Source organism: Oncorhynchus mykiss, chromosome 6 (assembly GCF_057628025.1).
Source record: "Oncorhynchus mykiss isolate SJ-2025 chromosome 6, ASM5762802v1, whole genome shotgun sequence".
Taxonomy (NCBI): Eukaryota; Metazoa; Chordata; class Actinopteri; order Salmoniformes; family Salmonidae; genus Oncorhynchus; species Oncorhynchus mykiss.
The window spans coordinates 68,145,402-68,166,559 of NC_143027.1; the positions used below are offsets into that span (position 1 = coordinate 68,145,402).

At 44.4% G+C, this 21,158-nt stretch overlaps 1 protein-coding gene across 4 annotated transcripts in view; it reads right to left on the reverse strand.

Annotated features, from left to right (window-relative positions):
• LOC110526419 (transcription factor 12) overlaps positions 1–21,158 on the reverse strand; it is a 99,077-nt gene that overhangs the window by 55,619 nt on the left and 22,300 nt on the right. For all 4 annotated transcript variants that reach the window (XM_090238679.1, XM_036980812.2, XM_090238680.1 and 1 more), the window contains exon 5: positions 19,518–19,620. In XM_090238679.1, coding sequence (XP_090094805.1) covers positions 19,518–19,620 — 103 coding nt within the window. The remainder of the gene's footprint in view (positions 1–19,517; positions 19,621–21,158) is intronic.

Sequence of the window (21,158 nt, forward strand, 5' to 3'; positions counted from 1 at the left end):
TGAAGGACCAGGAAAGATAACACAGGTTAGGAAGTTTGATCCGGCTCTTAGTCACGAAGCAGTTTGGGCATATTCCCTTTCACAGAAATCCCAGAGACCCAAATGTCCAAGGTCCAACAGAACAACCCAAAAACTAAACAGCCATATAGAGAGGGTGGTCAAATGGGACCAGTCCTTTGATAATCGTTTCAGAGCTGTGTGTGTGTGTGTGTGTGTGTGTGTAACGTGCGTGGTAGGCATTTAAGAGGTCTCAGTTAAATTCTCAGAGTTGACTAAGCATTTAATTCCCCACCTCCATCTCCCTGGCAGCAGCGGGGGGGGGGGGCTCCAACAGGGGCTGAGAGAGGTGGACAGAAGGAGAGGGGGATGAGGGGAAGAGGAGGATAGAAGGAGAGGGGGATGAGGGGAGGAGGGGGATAGAAGGAGAGGTTGGAGGAGGGGGATAGAAGGAGAGGGGAGGGGGAAAGAAGGAGAGGGTGGAGGAGAGGGATAGAAGGAGATGGGGAGGAGGGGGAGAGGGAGAGGGAGAGGAGGGATAGAAGGAGAGGGAGAGGAGGGGGATAGAAGGAGAGGAGGGGAGGAGGTGGATAGGAGGAGGGGGGGATAGAAGGAGAGGGGGAGGGGGAGGATAGAAGGAGAGGGGGAGGAGTGGGATAGAAGGGGAGGAGGGGAGGAGGGGATAGAAGGGGAGGGGGATAGAAGGAGAGGGGGAGGAGGGGGATAGAAGGAGAGGGGGAGGAGTGGGATAGAAGGGGAGGAGGGGATAGAAGGGGAGGGGGATAGAAGGAGAGGGAGAGGAGGGTAGGGGGGATAGAAGGAGAGGGAGAGGAGGGGAGGGGGGATAGAAGGAGAGGGAGAGGAGGGGGATAGAAGGAGAGGGAGAGGAGGGGAGGAGGTGGATAGAAGGAGGGGGGAGGAGTGGGATAGAAGGGGAGGGGGATAGAAGGAGAGGGGGAGGAGTGGGATAGAAGGGGAGGAGGGGATAGAAGGGGAGGGGGATAGAAGGAGAGGGGGAGGAGGGGATAAAAGGAGAGGGAGAGGAGTGGGATAGAAGGGGGGGGGGATAGAAGGACAGGGGGAGAAGTGGGATAGAAGGGGAGGAGGGGACAGAAGGGGAGGGGGATAGAAGGAGAGGGGGAGGAGAGGATAGAAGGAGAGGGAGAGGAGGGGAATAGAAGGAGAGGGGGAGGAGGGGGATAGAAGGAGAGGGGGAGGAGGGGGATAGAAGGAGAGGGGGGGGAGGGGGATAGAAGGAGAGGGGAGGAGGGGAGGAGGTGGATAAAAGGAGAGGGGAGAAGAGGAGGATAGAAGGAGAGGGGAGGAGGGGAGGAGGTGGATAAAAGGAGAGGGGAGAAGGGGAGGAGGTGGATAAAAGGAGAGGGGAGAAGAGGAGAAGGTGGATAGAAGGAGAGGGGAGGAGGGGAGGCTGAGCTTGGGCAGGGGAAACAGGGGACATTCTGACAGACATTCAGCCAGCTCTCTGTGAGGGCTCTAAATGAATCACAGGTCAGGTGTGGCAGAGTTTACGCTATTTCATGCTTTTTAGTGTTTTAACATGCACTTAGTGTTTGCTCCAGTTCCCCTGTTTCTGTGGCTAACTGAAACCTACAGAGATAACAGAAAGATGCAAAGTTAGAGCTACCACATGTAGGTGGATGATCATTTATATAAAAGACAACCTTTCATGTACAGTTAATGAAACATAACAAAGGTGAGTACACAATGACAAAGAGAATGGAACCAGACCTGTTCCCAGGTAAATAGAAATGTTCCAGCTGAAACACAGGATTAATATCTCATTAAGCCACAGCGCTCCAGGCTAGGACGAGAAGCAATGAATAAAATAAGATATATGTGTAATGAAAGATTTAATATGGATGAACAGGGACAAAGTGGGGGGGATTGGTGTGTGTGTGTGCTCAGTGGAGGTGTGTGTGTGTGTGTGTGTGTGTGTGTGTGTGTGTGTGTGTGTGTGTGTGTGTGTGTGTGTGTGTGTGTGTGTGTGTGTGTGTGTGTGTGTGTGTGCGCGTGCGTGCGTGCGTGCGTGTGTGTGTGTGTGCGTGCTCTTTGCCAAACCCTGCAGGTTGGATTATATTACACAGGCAGGGTAATGACGCTGTGGATTCCCTGCGTATCCTGGGAGGAGAGGGGATTGTGCTGCCCTGCTCCTGGGACGAGCACGTCTGAAAACTAACACGATTACATTGAATCATTTGCTACATTCATTTCTCTCCATGAATTGGATCCACGGGGGAATGGGGGTGGATATTTTTAGGGGAGGCTGTGGCAGGCGCTGCGTTTGCCACCTGAGGTCCCTGGGCCAGGTGTGTGTGGTATGTGTGTGGTATGTGTGTGGACTGGAGTGTGTGAGGGCCAGAGAAGTGCACCTGCATGGCTCTGTAAGAGCACAGGGCACAGACACACAACTGACTCCACCACTCTAAACATGACTTGTATTTCATAAAGTCCTATGAATTTAATTGGGTTGACTCATCCCAACAAGTAATTAAACACAGAGGTTTATGAATGGGTGTGTGATCACACTGTCAGCCTGGGTTATGGGGACAAAGTCAATTATTCCTGCTAGACTTATTCCTGCTAGACAACTGTAGCGCAGCCTGTGTGCTCTCAAGGGTATATCTGCAAACTCAGAAGGACAGTGCCAATGACAGTGCCAGCAATACAGTGCCATCAATACAGTGTCATCAATACAGTGCCATCAATACAGTGTCATCAATACAGTGTCATCAATACAGTGCCAATGACAGTGCCAGCAATACAGTGCCGTGAAAAAGTATTTGCCCCCTTTCTGATTTTCTTTCTTTTTGCATTGTTTGATACTGAATGTTATAAGATCTTCAACCAAAACCTAATATTAGATAAAGTGAACCTGAGTCTACAAATGTTGGCATTGTGATGGTTCAGGGATGCTTTGATGCCTCAGGACCTGGACGACTTGCCTTAATAGAAGGAACCATGAATTCTGCTCTGTATCAGAGAATTCTACAGGAGAATGTCAGGGCATCTGTCTGTGAGCTGAAACTGAAGCACAGCTGGGTCATACAGCAAGACAATGATCCAAAACACACAATCAAGTCTACATGACAATGGCTAAAAAGCAACCAATTTCAAGTTAGTCCCAATTGAGATGTTGTGGCAGGACTTGAAACGAGCAGTTCATGCTTGAAAACCCACAAATGTTGCTGAGTTACAGCAGTTCTGCGTGGAAGAGTGGTCCAAAATTCCCCCACAGCAACATGAGAGACTGATCAACAACTACAGGAAGTGTTTGGCTGGAGTCATTGCAGCTAAAGATGGCACAACCAGTTGAGTGTAAGGGGCAATTCATTTTTCACACAGGGGCATAGGGTGTTGCATTACTTTGCTTATGAAGGAAATTAAATAAGTTTGTAATTGTTGTATAATTTATTCACTCAGGTTCCCTTCATCTAATATTAGGTTTTTGTTGAAGATCTGATAACATTCACTATCAAAAATATGCTAAAGTTGAGAACACTAGAAAGTTGCAAATATTTTTTTACAGCATTGTATCTCATGTAGAAATATAGCTTCTCATCAAACTTTAAAGGGCCAATCTGGAGTTCAAACAATGGCCACATCACCACTTGTTATGAGGGCCAGTTCAAGCTGAGGCTTGAAAAATATAACCACTCTCACATTCATAGACAGAGCTATGGAGGCAAGGACTGACTAGCCATGAGATCAAAATGATAGTTTTAATCATGTTTTAAAGCAATACAGTTTAATTTATATTTTTTAAATTTTATTTTTGAATTCTACCCCTTTTTCTCCCCAATTTCGTGTTATCCAATTGTTTAGTAGCTACTATCGCAACGCTACAACTCCCGTACGGGCTCGGGAGAGACGAAGGTTGAAAGTCATGCGTCCTCCGATACAAAACCCAACCTGGTGACAGCACTGCTTCTTAACACAGTGCCATCCAACCTGGAAGCCAGCCGCACCAATGTGTCGGAGGAAACACCGTGCACCTGGCAACTTTGGTTAGCGCGCACTGCGCCCGGCCCGCCACAGGAGTCGCTGGTGCACGATGAGACAAGGATTTCCCTACCGGCCAAACCCTCCCTAACCCGGAAGACGCCAGGCCAATTGTGCGTTGCCCCACGGACCTCCCGGTCGCGGCTGGTTACGACAGAGCCTGGGCGCAAACCCAGAGTCTCTGGTGGCACAGCTGGCGCTGCAGTACAGCCACCCGGGAAGCCCCAGCAATACAGTTTTTGTTTACATTAACTTTGTTTACAAACATTGGAGTAAATATTTTGGATATAATGTATGTAGCAACACCGGATTGGCCCTTTAAGGAGGATCACCTCAGTAAATAGTTCTCAAGGCTGGTCTCCCTGAATAGTGAAGAGCCATCCCAAGCTGTACCTAAAAAAGCCATTGTTGATGCTTTGTGTAAAACTGCCTAGCCGTGCCCTTTCGCGGAATAAAAGGACATGTGAAACCTCAGACTACCTCAACTCACACAACACTGAGTCACAGAGACCTCAGCGCAGTACTTCAGCGTTACAACTCTGGTACTGAACTGGCTGGACATGGAGCCTGGCAAGACTCTCCATCAGGGAACAAGATAGAGCACAATGCCAGAGACCGGCAGACGGACGGACACATTCCAACAGATATATGGAGGTACAGTAGCCAAGAGTGTGTCTGTGATGGAGATTCAGTGCAGTAGTGGAGTCAGGAGACTTGAGCTGTTCCACTGGCAGCATTCCTTCCTAATGAATCATTGCCCTTCAACTTTGTGTTTTCATTTAACAATCACTAACATTTTTATTGGCGTCAGCTGCCAGCTCGTGTAAGAGGAGAGTAAATCTACAAGAGAGAGAAAGGGGACAGAGAGAGAGAAAAACGGAAAGGAGGGAGAAAGAAAGAAAGAAAGAAAGAAAGAAAGAAAGAAAGAAAGAAAGAAAGAAAGAAAGAAAGAAAGAAAGAAAGGAAAGAGAGGATATGAGGGATAAAGAGGGGCGTGGTGGGGGAGGGGAGCGAACAAAGGGGGCTAAGGGAGGGAAAGGGATGTGGTTGAGAAAAGAGAGTGTGACATGGACAAAGTACAGCGAGATGAAGAAGAGAGAGAGAGAGAGAGAGAGAGAGAGAGAATGCCTAGTCTCTGCTAAATGTATGGATGCTTTCCAATAGTGATTGTAGGCAGATTCTTTAGATGTGTGTATAAAGGGATTGGCTAAATGCTGGCAGCTCATGATTCAGTCGTCAAACCCTAGTAAGACACTGCCTCCACTATTCTGAAAATCCTTCCTTGCTGTAGATGTAGTATCTCACATTTGAGCAATGCACCAAGCTATGCTTTTTGATGTGTCATTTAGCATTACAGAGATTTCTATGGGAATAGGCTTGCCTGACTTTAGGTGGGCTTTACAGGAGTGGGTTGGCTTTGTCACCAAGGGAAACAGCAGACAAGGTAGAGGAGTCGTGGAAAAGACAGGATGTGAATTACTGAACAATCAAACGCCCATATATTTCATGAAACGGGAATGAAAAGAAGAGCTGGTTTTACTGAATGCTTATAATCCACAGTCAAACCAACACCAGAAATATTTCACTATGATGTGCAGTATGCTGTGCTGTCAGAATCAGTGGAGTTGAGGTGACTATCTTGTACAATATGATACAATATTACATGCAGTGGAAGAGGATGATATTTCCAGATGTTCCTGGACTGATTGGCTGGACCTGTAATTACTGTCATCGCCCCTCCACTGCTGCAGCTGCCCCTCAGGGACCTATTACATCACCTCACCTCTCCCCTGGCCCTCCTTCTTGGACAGGTAGCCCCCTCTGCAGCTGGGCTGGGCAACGCCTCACTGGCAGCACTGGCGCCAGGGCCTGAGGAGGGCAGGGACCGGGAGGGGGTGAGTGGGGCGGGGAGGGGGGGTGGGGGGATGTGTGGGAGTGGGATGGAGGAGAGGGATTTGTGCCCTTTCAGCTCGTCTTCAGCTCTTCACGCTCCACTGAGCACAGTAACAGATAAGCGCACCCTGCAGCTCTGCATAATGACCGGCTACATCCACTAGACTACAGCGCACCACACCTCCTCTCCCCGCGCCTCCCCTCCCCTCTCCTCCCTCTCCACCCTCTTTCTTTCTCCTCCTCTGCTGGCCTGACACATAGCATAACACCAGACACATTCAAAGATTCCCAGAAAAACAACCCACAAAAGAAATGTATTCACCTATTGTTTAGTACCAGTAAACAAATCACAAGTAGCAATACATATGCTTGAAATGGTTGCAGAAATGTGCTCTCACTGTGCTAAGGCCTTGTGCCTTCACACAAGAGTGGATTCATTACAAACCAGTCTTCTCTCCTCGTGTGGTACCAAACCAGTGGAGTAGACAAAAGGATAATATCATCTATTCCATCTCTAGTTCAGTTGAGCTAACAGTGAGTATGGTTAAAGGACCAACCACCACAATCACTCACAGTCCTTAATGATCTACTGTGACTCACACCTGTGAGTACAGCTCACCATCTGTGCGTGTGTGTGTGTGTCTCCACACTCCAAAGGCATACCAGTGCCCCCTCCTCCTCTACCGCGGAGGCTGCAGAGGTTGGGCAAATTTGAGCGTAACCAGGAGAAATAGAGAAGAGAGAGACAGAAAGAGAGAGAGGAGGGGGGCGCAATCAGAGAGAAGGGGGGTGCAGGCAGGAGCGAGTGAGTGACAGACGGAGGAGAAGGAGAGGGAGCAACCTTGGCAGCACCTGTGACCCACAATGCAGAAGTACCCGGGTGAACACCTGAGCAGCACCTGGACGCAATCACAGCCTGGGTCGGGGGAGGGGCTCTCGCGGGACAGAATGCGAGCACACCGACACCTGCACCAGTTAAACACGCTCGGGATGCTAGCGCCATGTGGGATTTGGCTCTCCATGATAAGCCTTAAGGAACAATTAAAAACAAAAAGGAGAAAAAGACACTACCGAGGCACTGAGAGAGATTGATTTTTCCCCCCGCTGCACAAAAGGCAGGGAGAATACATCTTGGCGCTGTCATGGCCCCTCTTATGCACATAACCCTAGGCAACAAAATGCTCTGAACACTTTGCATTGTCACTAAACGACTGCATCATTTCATTTCCTGGAAACCCATTACGTTTCATAAAAAGGAGATGAAAAACAGATGAGAACAATTCTTCTGTGCACGGAGAATTCATTTAGCAGAAAGCCGAGGGAGAAGAGAGGGGAGAGAGGAGGAGAGAGAGGAGGGCTAACTGCAGAACACTCTGCAGGCTGGCAATGAGGATGCAAATCTCAGAAACTAGTGCTGCATGGGCTCCACAATTATTTTCCTGGTGACAGCAAGCATTACAGCTTTAATTACCCAGATAAGGCAAGCAGCACAAACTATTCTTGGACACTGTTCAATTTAAACTGTGTGATATTCATCTGTTCCAAGGATACTGAGCAATGCTGCTTTTAAAAAAGGTGTACTTTCATCCAGATTGAAATTGTTGTATGAAAAGCACTGATGCACTTGGATACATGGTCACAGTGGTCTTGGACACACTAACAGGGGTTGGCTGGCCTTCAAGGACAGATTGTGATTTAAACTCCGCCTTCACTGCTCTCCTCTCGTCCATCTATCAACAGCGAAAGCATGTCAGTCTGGACTTTTCCTGAGCATATACACAGACTTTAAGACTGGTCCAAGGCCTGGCTGCTTTTTATGTTGAGTAGCTATGGAGAAGGCCTCCCATTTTCAATAAAGGAGACTGTGGAACCTAGTCTCCACATATTCTGGCCTGAAAACTAAAAAGCACTTACCTCCAGGGAATTATATGAAGAAAAAAAAAATGAATCGACAGAGAAAACACTTTCTATGAAAAAAAAAGTGTTTTTCATCTGTTACAGATCAATTAGGGTTAGGAGTCCAACGAACTTGGTGACGGTCCCAGTGGTATCAGATGGAAACCCAGTAACCACTGTCTCTAGAGGAACAGGCAGGGAGAGGAGCTGGGCCCATATCAACAAAGCATCTCAGAGTAGGAATGCTGATCTAGGATATGTTTATATAATCTTATTCATCATGATCTAAAAGGCTAATCTGATCCTAGATCAGCACTCCTACTTCGAGACGCTTTGTGGATACGGGCCCTGGGCTCTGGGACTGTCTGTCCCTATCTAGGGGCCTCCAGTCTGTCTCTGGGGCCCAGGCCACAGTCTCCCCTGCTCCATTAACTGCCACCTAGTAGATTTAATCTGCCTGGAAATATGAGCAGTGGTTAAACAGGTTAGTTAGGGGAATTTTCACAGTAATCGCTAGGATGGTGTTCAACAACTGGAAGGCAACACAACACACACCTCTGAGATCATCATGGGTGACTCAGGCTAAATACAGTCCCATGCCACTGCAGACATGATGTAACTTGGAAATACTATTAGCCCACCAAATCAAGTCTAATGACAGAAGGCCTGGATGTGTGTGGTGAGCTAGTTATATTAATCAGATTTGTTTTAATAGTACTACACACACAGAGCATATGAGGTGCACTGGAGGAACGTGAGGGTGTATCGTAGCAGCTCAGCAGAGTTATTAATACAGACAGTCACATGGCAGAACACACACACATACAGTCAAAAGTTTGAACACACCTACTCATTCTTTATTTTTACTACTTTCTACATTGTAGAATAATAGTGAAGACACCAAAACTATGAAATAACTCATATGGAATCATGTGGTAACCAAAAATGTGTTAAACAAATCAAAATATATTTTATATTTGAGATTCTTCAAAGTAGCCACCCAGTGCCTTGGTGACAGCTTTGCACACTTTTGGCATTCTCTCAACCGCCTTAATGAGGTAGTAACCTAGAATGCATTTCAATTAACAGGTACGCCTTGCTAAAAGTTAATTTGTGGAATTTATTATCTTCTGAATGTGTTTGAGCCAATCAGTTGCGTTGTGACAAGGTAGGGGTGGTATACAGAAGATAGCCCTATTTGGCAAAAGACCAAGTCCATATTATGGCAAGAACAGCTCAAATAAACAAAGAGAAATTACAGTCCATCATTACTTTAACCAGTTGGATTTAGGGGGCGCTATTTTAATTTTTGAATGAAAAACGTTGCCGTTTTAAACAAGATATTTTTTCACGAAAAGATGCTCGACTATGCATATAATTGACCGCTTTGGAAAGAAGACACTCTGACGTTTCCAAAACTGCAAAGATATTGTCTGTGAGTGCCACAGAACTGATGTTACAGGCGAAACCCAGATAAAAATCCAACCAGGAAGTGCCACATTTTTTTAAACCGCCTCATGCCAATGACTCCTTATATGGCTGTGAATGAGCTACGAATGAGCTTACGTTTTCCACGTTTTCCCCAAGGTGTCTACAGCATTGTGACGTCTTTTTAGGCATTTCCCTTGAAGAATGGCTGTAAGGGACCATATATGGCATGTGGTCACATGGTGTCTCCCGCAGAAAACCTTGCGTAAAATACTGAGGTAGCCATTTTTCCAATCGCTTCTTATGAGAAACCAACTGCCTCGACGGATATATTATCTAATATATTTGTTAAAAACACCTTGAGGATGGATCCTAAACAACGTTTGCCGTGTTTCTGTCGATATTATGTAGCTAATTTTGAAAAAAGTTTGGCGTTATAGTTGTAGCATTTTTCGGTCGATTTCTCAGCCAAGGATGGTGAAGAAGCGGGAGCTTTTTCGCCTACAGAAATAATATTTTTGGAAAAAAGGAACATTTGCTATGTAACTGGGAGTCTCCTGAGTGAAAGCATCCGAAGTTCTTCAAAGGTAAATTATTTAATTTGGTTGCTTTTCTTATTTTTGTGAAAATGTTGCCTGCTGCCAGCAGAGCCTAGCATAGCCTTATGCCATGATAAACTTACACAAATGCTTGTCTAGCGTTGGCTGTAACGCATATTTTGAACATCTGATATGACAGTGTTGTTAACAAATGGCTAAGCTTGTGTTTGAATATATTTATTTCTGTAACGGTTTTCTTGAGTTGAAGGAGAGGCGGACCAAAATGCAGCGTGGTTTCTATTCATGGTTCTTTAATGAAGAAAACTATACATGAATAGACTAACAAAACAATAAACGTGAGAAAACCTAAACAGCCCTATCTGGTGCAAAGACAGAGACAGGAACAATCACCCACAAAACCCAACACCAAACAGGCTACCTAAATATGGTTCCCAATCAGAGACAATGACTAACACCTGCCTCTGATTGAGAACCATATCAGGCCAAACATAGAAATAGACAAACTAGACATGTAACATAGAATGCCCACTCAGATCACACCCTGACCAAACAAAACATAGAAACATACAAAGCAAACTATGGTCAGGGTGTGACAATTTCATTTCATTTGCGATTTTCATGAATAGGAAAAGTTTCTAGGGGTATTTATGTCCGTTGCGTTATGCTAATGCGTGAGGCTATGATTACGCTCCCGGATACGGGTTTGCTCGTCGCAACTGGTTTAAGACATGAAGGTCAGTCAATCAGGAAAATATTCAAGAAATGTTAAAGTTTCTTCAAGTGCAGTCGCAAAAACCATCAAGCGCTATGATGAAACTAACTGGCTCTCATGAGGACCACCACAGGAAAGGAAGACCAGCCTCAGAAATTGCAGCCCAAATAAATGCTTCACAGAGATCAAGTAAGACACATCTCAACATCAACTGTTCAGAGGAGACTGCGTGAACCAGGCCTTCATGATCAAATTGCTGCAAAGAAACCACTACTAAAGGACACCAATAAGAAGAAGAGACTTACTTGGACCAAGAGACACGAGCAATGGACATTAGACCGGTGGAAATCTGTCCTTTGGTCTGATGAGTCCAAATGTGAGATTTTTGGTTCCAACCGCCGTGTCTTTGTGAGACGCAGAGTAGGTGAACAGATGATCTCTGCATGTGTGGTTCCCACCGTGAAGCATGTAGGAGGAAGTGTGATGTGGGTGGCTTTGCTGGTGACACTCTGTGATTTATTTAGAATTCAAAGCACACTTACCCAGCACAGCATTCTGCAGCGATACGCCATCCCATCTGGTTTGAGCTTACTGAGACTATCATTTGTTTATCCACAGGACAAAGACCCGAAACACACCTCCAGGATGTGTAAGGGCTATTTGACCAAGAAGGAGAGTTATGGAGTGCTGCTGTAACGGATGTGAAACGGCTAGCTTAGTTAGCAGTGGTGTGCGCTAAATAGCGTTTCAATCGGTGACGTCATTTGCTCTGAGACCTTGAAGTAGTAGTTCCCCTTGCTCTGCAAGGGCCGCGGCTTTTGTGGAGCAATGGGTAACGATGCTTCGTGGGTGACTGTTGTTGATATGTGCAGAGGGTCCCTGGTTCGTGCCCGGGTATGGGCGAGGGGACGGTCTAAAGTTATATTGTTACATTGGTGCCGTGACCCGGATCACTGGTTGCTGTGGAAAAAGGAGGAGGTCAAAAGGGGGGTGAGTGAAACGGCTAGCTTAGTTAGCGGTGGTGCGTGCTAAATAGTGTTTCAATCGGTGACGTCACTTGCTCTGAGACCTTGAAGTAGTAGTTCCCCTTGCTCTGCAAGGGCCGTGGCTTTTGTGGAGCAATGGGTAACGATGCTTCGTGGGTGACTGTTGTTGATGTGTGCAGAGGGTCCCTGGTTCGCGCCCGGCGAGGGGACGGTCTAAAGTTATACTGTTACACTGCATCAGATGACCTGACCTCCTCAATCACCCGACCTCAACCCAATTGAAATGGTTTAGGATGAGTTGGACCGCAGAGTGAAGGAAAAGCAGCCAACAAGTGCTCAGCATATGTGGGAACTCCTTCAAGACGGTTCAAAATATATTCCTCATGAAGCTGGTTGAAATAATGCCAAGAGTGTGCAAAGCTGTCATCAAGGCAAAGGATGGCTACTTTGAAGAACCTATTTGGATTTGTTTAACTATTTTTTCGTTACTACATGATTCCATATGTGTTATTTCTTATATTGATGTCTTCACTTTAATTCCTGTCACGGTTATGTGGAGAGACGGACCAAGGCGCAGCGTGATTAAAGTTCCACATATTTATTTAATCAAAACTTGCAAACAAAAAATAAACAATGAACCATAACAGCGGTGCTACATGCACTAACTCAAAACAATATCCCACACAGCAGGTGGAAACAGGGAACCCTTAAGTATGATCCCCAATTAGAGACAACGACCCTCAGCTGCCTCTAATTGGGAACCATACCAAGAGCACCAACATAGAAATAATAAACCTAGAACACCCCCTAGTCTCGCCCTGACCTATTATACCATAGAGAACCAAGGGCTCTCCATGGTCAGGGCGTGACAATTCTACAATTGGTAAAAAGAAAATCCCTTGAATGAGTAGGTGTGTCCAAACTTTTGACTGGTACTGTATACATACATACTCTACATACGTACTCTATACACACACAAACACACACACACACACACTAACTCTCATACTCAAACTCTCATTAAATCACTTTCAACATACTCAGCAAACAATGGTCCAAACCTACTCCAAAGGTCACCAAACCTACTCCAACTGTCAAGAGGAAGGTTGCAACAGATTTTTTGCTGCAAAAAAAGAGAAAAGTGATCAAAAGACAGCAACAATGTTTCATGTTTCTGGATGTCCTTGTAGGACATTTCCCCTTCTTTCTCTTCTTCTTTGACACAGAGCCATCAACGTGACTCACGGAATAAATCCTGTCTTGTGAAATTAAGCAGTGATTTCCAAGTGCCATCTGAGAGCCAGGCTGAAAGTCAATAGCTCTTCCTAGCCTCTGTTTTTAATGGTACATATAGGCCTTGTCTATGCCAAACTGAAGAAAAAGACCAAACACCGCCAATTTTTATAGAATAGAACTCACCCAAGGTGAATGAAGAAGCTCAAAGCCAAAATAAGTGAGAAATCAGTGGAGGACTTATTTAAACTGGCACCTGAAGCAGCGTACAGTAACCCTCAACACCTTTCCTCCTCACCTAGGTGGGTGAATAGGCTCTGTGCTTCTACTCAACAGAAAAGGCTTAACAAAAAATGGTAATCACACTGCTGCTAGTCTATTTATATCTTATCATCTGTACTAAATTGTTCAAATTGCAACAGACTGTTAAACGTTTCCTCTCCATTCTACAGTAAGAGATGAAACTCAGCAGGAAATAAGATCCAAGTCTGGTACTCATATAGTCATCCCAATTAACCAGCATAGGGCTCTCAGGAAATACAACTCAATGAGTCCTTTCATGCTCTCAATGCAGGAGCAGATACAAGTATAGCTATCGTTCACCATAGGTCTGGCAACTCTGAAAAATGAAACAACATTACAGGGCCAGGAGAATTCTCCATGTACCGCTGTTAAATGAACATATTGAAGATATAGAACCACTCATATGTACATAAAGAACACCTTCCAACTATTGAGTTGCACCACCTCCTTTTGCCCTCAGAACAGCCACAATTTGTCGGGGCATGGACTCTACAAAGTGCCGAAGGCTCCAATGTTTCCCACAGTTGTGTCAAGTTGGCTGGATGTCCTTTGGGTGGTGGACCATTCTTGATACACACAGGAAACTGTTGAATGTGAAAAACCAAGCAGAGTTGCAGTTCTTGATACAAACCGGTGCGTCTGGCACCTACTACCATAACCTGTTCAAAGGCACTTAAATATTTTGTCTTGCCCATTCACCCTTTGAATGGCACACATACACAATCCATATCTCAATTGTCTCAAGGCTTTAAAATCATTATTTAACCTGTCTCCTCCCCTTCATCTACACTGATTTTAGTGGATTTAACAATTGACATCAATAAGGATTCATAGTGTTAACCGGGATTAATCTGGTCAGTCTATGTCATAGAAAGTGCAGGTGTTCTTAATGTTTTGTACTCTCAGTGTATATACACATATGCAGAGATGTGGACCACAAACTGACCCAGAATGCATGGTGACACTTCAGGGAAATCTCAGGGCTACAGTGCCTTCAGAAAGTATTCATACACCTGGACTTATTCCACATTTTGTTGTGTTACAGCCTGCATTCAAAATGGATTAAATTGATCATTTTTCTTACCCATCTACACACAATGTCCAAAAAACATGTTTTTTGGACATTTTTGCAACTTTATTGAAAATGAAATAAATAAATATCTCATTTACATAAGTATTCAGACCCCTGAGTCAATACTTTGTAGAAGCACCTTTGGCTGCAATTACAGCGTTATGAGTTGTCTTGGGTATGTCTCTATCAGCTTTGAACATCTGGATTTGGGCATTTTCTCCCATTCTTCCTTGCAGATTTTCTCAAGCGCTGTTAAGTTAGATGGGGAGTGGCGGGGAACAGCAATCTTCAAGTCTTTTCACAGATTATCAAGGTTATTCAAGTCTGGGCTTCAGCTGGGGTACTCAAGTTCTTTCACATTTTGTTCTGAAGCCATTCCAGCGTTGCTCTGGCTGTATGCTTGGGGTCATTGTCCTGTAGGAATGTAAATATTCGCCCCAGTCTAAGGTCATTTGCACTCTGAAGCAGATTCTCATCAAGCAAAAGACCTGAGACTGGGACGGAGATTTGTCTTCCAACAAGACAATGATCCAAAACATAAAGCAAAATCTACAATGGAATGGTTCAAAAATAAACATATCCAGGTGTTAGAATGGCCAAGTCAAAGTCCAGACCTGAATCCAATCGAGAATCTGTGGAAAGAACTGAAAACTGCTGTTCACAAATGCTCTCCATACAACCTCACTGAGCTCGAGCTGTTTTACAAGGAGGAATGGGAAAAAATTTCAGTCTCTCGATGTGCAAAACTGATAGAGACATACCCCAAGCGACTTACAGCTGTAATCGCAGCAAAAGGTGGCGCTACAAAGTATTAACTTAAGGGGGCTGAATAATTTTGCACGCCCAATTTTTCAGTTTTTGATTTGTTAAAAAAGTTTGAAATATCCAATAAATGTCGTTCCACTTCATGATTGTGTCCCACTTGTTGTTGATTCTTCACAAAAAAAATACAGTTTTATATCTTTATGTTTGAAGCCTGAAATGTGGCAAAAGGTCGCAAAGTTCAAGGGGGCCGAATACTTTCGCAAGGCACTGTATTTGCCTCCATTCATTGTTCTCTCTATCCTTACCAGTCTCAGGTGGGGACTGCCACCACCATGCTTCAAGTTAGGGATGATGTTAGACGGGTGATGAGCTGTGTGTGGTTTTCTCCAGCCATAGTGCTTTGCATTCAGGCCAAAGAGTAAAATGTTTGTCTCATCAGACCCCTGAATATTTTGCCTTATGATCTCAGAGTCTTTTACATCCCTTATGCAAACTCCAGGTGTTCTGTCATTTTTCTCAGGAGTGGCTTCTGTCTGGCCACTGTCCCATAAAGCCCAGATTGGCGAAGTGCTGTAGAGACTGAGGCAGGTTCTCCCATCTCAGCCAAGAAACTCTGTAGTTCTGTCAGAGTGGTCATTGGGTTCTTGGTCACCTCCCTGACCAAGGTTTGGTCGGGCAGCCAGCTCTAGGCAGTCTGGGTAGTTCCATATTTTGTCAAATTCCCAATGGTGGAGACCACTGTGCTCTTCAAAACTTTCAACACTCTAAAAATTGTTTTATACCCTTCCTTTGATACACTGAGTGCACAACACATTAGGAATACCTGCTCTTTCCATGACATAGACTGACCAGGTGAATCCAGGTGAAAGCTATGATCCCTTATTGATGTCACTTGTTAAATCTACTTCAATCAGTGTACATGAAGGGGAGGAGACAGGTTGCAAAATTATTTTTAAGACTTGAGGAAGGCACTGTAAATGAGAGACCTCAGTAACAAGCCCAGATCTTTCTTCTGATTTAGATTCATATTAAAGCAGAAAGATTTTCCCATCCCAATAATACAATTGAATCTGCTTAATTATGAGACTATATTTCAAGTGATACATATTATATGACCCAAAGCCAAAACAAGTGTGTTTTGCCTTGCCAACTGTTACTGTTTGTGTCTTGAATATCAACAAAAGACTAAACCAATTTCTCTTTGTGATCATAATCTGTTTGACCAGTAAATACAACACCCGCTGAAGAGGCAGGATTCCCTATCTGCATGCATATTTCTATTTAATCTAAAGCTGGATTAGTGCTTATTAAATATTGCCTCAAACAACTACTCACAGTCTGCGTTATGCAACACCCTCCACTCTTCCCTCAGAGAAACACTAGTATACAGGACACATCCTCAGCCAGGGGAGAGACAGGGCAAGGGGGGCTGGACATAGGCCATAATCATCTTTCACCTTAGAGCTTCTAGAACTTGTTCTAGGATTCCATACATGGAATGTAGAGTGAACAGAAGAATAGGAGGGGAAAGGGAGCAGATATATACTTGTTTAATACATCTAGATCCTCAGTGGGAGTTATAAATACTAAGAATATTGCATTTGTAACACTGGATGGGATTGAACAAGTCGTTCCATTAAAATACTCACTCCATCCTTTCCCACTTTGTTTGCCGCTTACCATTATTTACTGTTTAATGGATTTTGTCAAGGAGCAGCATTTGCAGACATACAAACATGGAAACACAATGAGCAGCATGTCCGTGTTGCTCACCACCTCGTCATCTACACAGTCAGTGACTGAGTCAGAGGGATCTACATGGCCTTCTGAGTGAGACAGTGAGCTGATACTGCACTACTGTATGTATGGATAGTGTAGCGTGCTGAGGAGAATGTGTCGTCGTGCAGTAAGAGGATTGGAGGGGGGGGGGGGGGGGGGGGGGCTGACCGCCTGACCCGCTCTGACACAGGCACTATGCTAGCCCCAAGAGAGGCTGCTGGTGCCATCACAGAGAGCTCACACGACATCCTGCCCTTCTCCTCATCCTAATCCACATTCCTCACCCTCCAACCCACAGGCTTTACTCGTGAGGGACAGACAATAAGGCCATCACATGAGGCAAGAGGGGGTAATTCTGATCATCATCTATTTATGTAGATTCATATCTGATTCCTGAAAGACATTGGGTACTCCTGTTCCCATACATGCAGCTACATACGAATAGTTTCATTGAATTTATATGTACAACACAGTTTACTATTCATTTGTTATTCTACTATTCCCAAACTGTACAAAGACAAAGCCCCAATGAACCGAAGATGACCTCTAGAATGAGCCTCCATTATTCAAGTCATGCAGCATATTCTGCTGGTAACTGTCATTAAAATAGAATGTCAAATAAACAGTCATTGCCAGCCATCTGTTGGGCACTAACAACTGTAACATGTTCATTATCATACACAATAGCTGACCTCAAATAACCCCAAGCTGCTTTCAACATGTCATACTTCCCTTTGGTTGAATGATGGAGTCAGGTCTGAGCCAACCGTCTCCTCTGTTCCATTTACAAACCATGAAATAAAATACAAAGACAAAAACATGCACACACACAATACAATACAATCAGGACAATGGCTTGCTGGCTTTTCTTCGACTAAGTACGTCTTAGGAGGTAAGATTTCTTATCTAAACTAAAGCTGATTTAGATGTTGTTCAAAAGCATTGCAAATGAGGTTTCCTGGTCATTGTGAGTCAGGTCTGTCGAAGCCAAGGACTGTATGGGTCTGAACACACACAAAGCAGTGAGTAAGGAAGACCATTGTTCCTTTCCACCTGCAGAACTATCAGTAAAGCAAGGCACACTTAAATAATATAAACACTCAAATCAGAACAATGTACATTCTTATACAATACCAAATAGAATACCAAAAATACAGCTCAGTAAATGTGGCAGTGAGTCATTGAACCTATGCTTCCAATCCTTCAAAACATGTTCTCTTCTTTTAAATGTCTTGAGTAACCACATACACTGAGGTATCTAAACAAAGGGTATCCAAACATCATCCAAATATTTGTCGAAGGAAACTGCAGACCATTGAGATTTGGATTAAGATAATCCATTTAGATGACCATGGCTGGGTTGTAAAACTCCAATGGTGAGATCAAACAAAAATGGGTCACGTAGTACTGTACAACCAGAGGGTTCCCTTGGAAATGCTGTGTGTATAGTTGTAATGTATAATTGTATAACGTCCCTGCATGCGTGTTCCACCTCTTTGATTGGTGAGGAATAACCTTTCAGGCTTGATTTAATAAGGTCGCTCCAAACTAGGTAATTCCATGTAAATCCCAGATATTACTGCTGAAATTCAATTGTATTGAAGACCAGGCTCATCTTCCAATCCCAGCCTCTGATAAGCACAAGCAATTTAGGCCCACAATCAGATTGTCTAATGCCCTGACACATCATTGCAGCAGATCATTTCCATATTGTGCCACTTATAAGCATAATTACAGCCAGAGCCGGAGAACAGAGAGGAGCCCACCTACCCAAATGCATCCTGTGATCAATCGCCACAAAGATAACATTTCATTTTCAGTCGTCTCCTGCACCAGCACCCATCCGTAAACTATCCACCTTGCATGGCAACCAGTCTCCAGGGCAATCTTATACAATGAGCCGGGGATTCAGTTGCCCATAAAACTGTCATGTGCTAACACATCACAATGACTCCAGGAGAAAGGCCAGTGTAATATATAGCTTTTAATTGTTAGAATGTATCCATCACATCAGGGGGGAATAAATAACCTTTAGAAATTCTAACCCACCATTTAGGTTTGATAAATCTATAATATGGTTTTATGATGGGGATTTCTTTAACCAGTGATCATCATTCTTATCTGTTCATACTCAACAGTGATTATATACTGGGGTGGCAAAGGACCAGCACAGTAAATTCAATCTCGTAAATCTCCAAAAGCATCCCAATCTGAATGGAGTCACTACTGGCTTCAAAATAAAGGCTTTTATTTGGAAGGGAATTATCATACTGCTGCTGGTAGCAGACAAATGGAGGTGGTGGTGCAACATCAGAGCAGCACAATCAGGCTATGCATGATTTAACAAACCCAAACGCTAAGTCTGCATAAACCATCACAGATCACCTGCCATTCAAGCATCTATTAGAAATCCTAAATGATATCCCACAATGGTGATGGTGGACTGTTTTTGTATGAAATGGTCTCTGGCACATCTGCTTGGTTAACCCCCCTTCCTTAGACACCACCTCCCCTGCCACTGGAAGTTGCCGATGGCTTTTCTAATAGCTAGAAGACAGTCTTTTGTGATGGAAAACTGTACTGATGGCGTGACTTCCACCCTGGGGGAGGGTCAACTTCTGAAGATGGTCACCACAGGAGGAGAGAGGGAGATGGAGAGCAGGAGAGAGAGGGTGAAGTAAGGAGAGAGTGCGAGGAGAGGAGGGGAGAGGAAGTGGAAAAACACCCGACCTAGCGGGGCTGTGGGGGCTGCCACTTCCAGATGCGTGACATGCCTTGTCCACACAGGGCTAAAGGGATTTTTTTTTTAATAAAATGGATCTCTGAGACCTTTTGGCATGTGAGGGGTGAGGTGTTGAGAAGCACCTACTTACCCATTATGCTGGAGTTCATAAAAGGTGTCTGGGACAATCCTTCATGGGACACTAATCGACTGCCACTCATGTGATCACCATAATGAGGGCTGTCTGCCAAACCCTGGGGGGAGAGATCAGAGTATTAAACACATTATTAGGCTGCTTGGCTAATTGAGTGCTATGACAGTACACTAATTACTGAGGAAGGAGAGCACAATTGGTCAACTGTCCCCTGAAACTGTACATTTTTCTCCTTTCCGTCATTAAAAATGACTTTTTAAATCTCTGACTGATTGTAAAAGCAGTAAAAACAGAACCCTGATCAGCCTGTCAACGCATATGCCACATGTTTCAGGATTAGAAAATACAAGGTTAATGATGCACATGTAATTCTGTGGATCTGAAGAGGCAGTGGGCTTTTTGAGAGAAGACATGTTGACATGTTAATTGTACATACATTACATGGATCAGCACATGCATGATGCACAAACAAGCACATTCACATATGGATGAAAACAATTAGGAAAAACCCTTAGTCCAAATGGATACATAACAGCATCAGTGACTTGTGTCAATTCTAAGGCGTAGTTGCAGGGATTCATCTTCCAATGCTCTACAAGAGTCTGTCATGAACCAGTCCAAGAGATTCTAGCAAACCTCTCATAAAACGCAATACCCATTTCCAAGATCAGTTTTAAAATGTTTCCCCCATAAAAACGTTCTAGGTGGTGTATTTGTTTAGCTAAAGACAGCAAGTCTCAAAACGTTGCCAAGCAACATTTACACTAAACGCAACACATGCGGCTTTGTTTTTTTGAATGAAAACAAATCTCACTCACTTACGATAATTAAAAAGCTCTATATACTGTGACAATAATGATTTTAATGTAAAACATTTAATAACAGGGTATTATATTCTATGACGGGGAAAACTGCCGCCCTCCTCCTACCACGGTACCTGCAGCTTAAAAAATGGCCTTTTTCTCCTGCGGTCTTTCATGACAGTTATCAGCTTCAGGAGCTTAGGTCTAAATATCGGTCACAGTATGGTCTTTGAAAACTCAGGGTCCCCTGCAATAAAATATACTCTGTAGCAGTGCTAATCCCAGGCCCTGTGAAAATCCTCCTGCGCTCCAGTCAAATGCGTCCCTCCAAACTACATTAACTCCCACCGGAGGGACCGAGCAGCACTGGACGAGAATTTCTATAGAGCTTTTTTCCCCCAGCTCGTACCCTCTGCATTCAACATACAGTAAAAAAAAGTAAATCTTGTTATCCATCTTTTTTGTGAGCAGACGGTGATGGAGTAATTTCAAAGGCAGTGGAGTGTTGTGCTGTGTCGAGGGAATCCACAGAGATTCCCCATTGTGTTCCTGCCAGGCCGCGCTCCCCGTTAATCACGCCATGAACGGACTCACTAATAACACCACCCCTGTGAGAGGCTCCGAAGCACACACACACACACACACACACACACACACACACACACACACACACACACACACAAATACACACACACACACAAATACACACAGGCAGGCAACAACAACCCATACAAACCTCTCCTGTACTACAAATCAAATCCCCCAGGTGTGTTTCCACTGACATTTAACCAAATAAAACAAAGAGTAGTAAGTAATGAACGACTTAATCTGGACA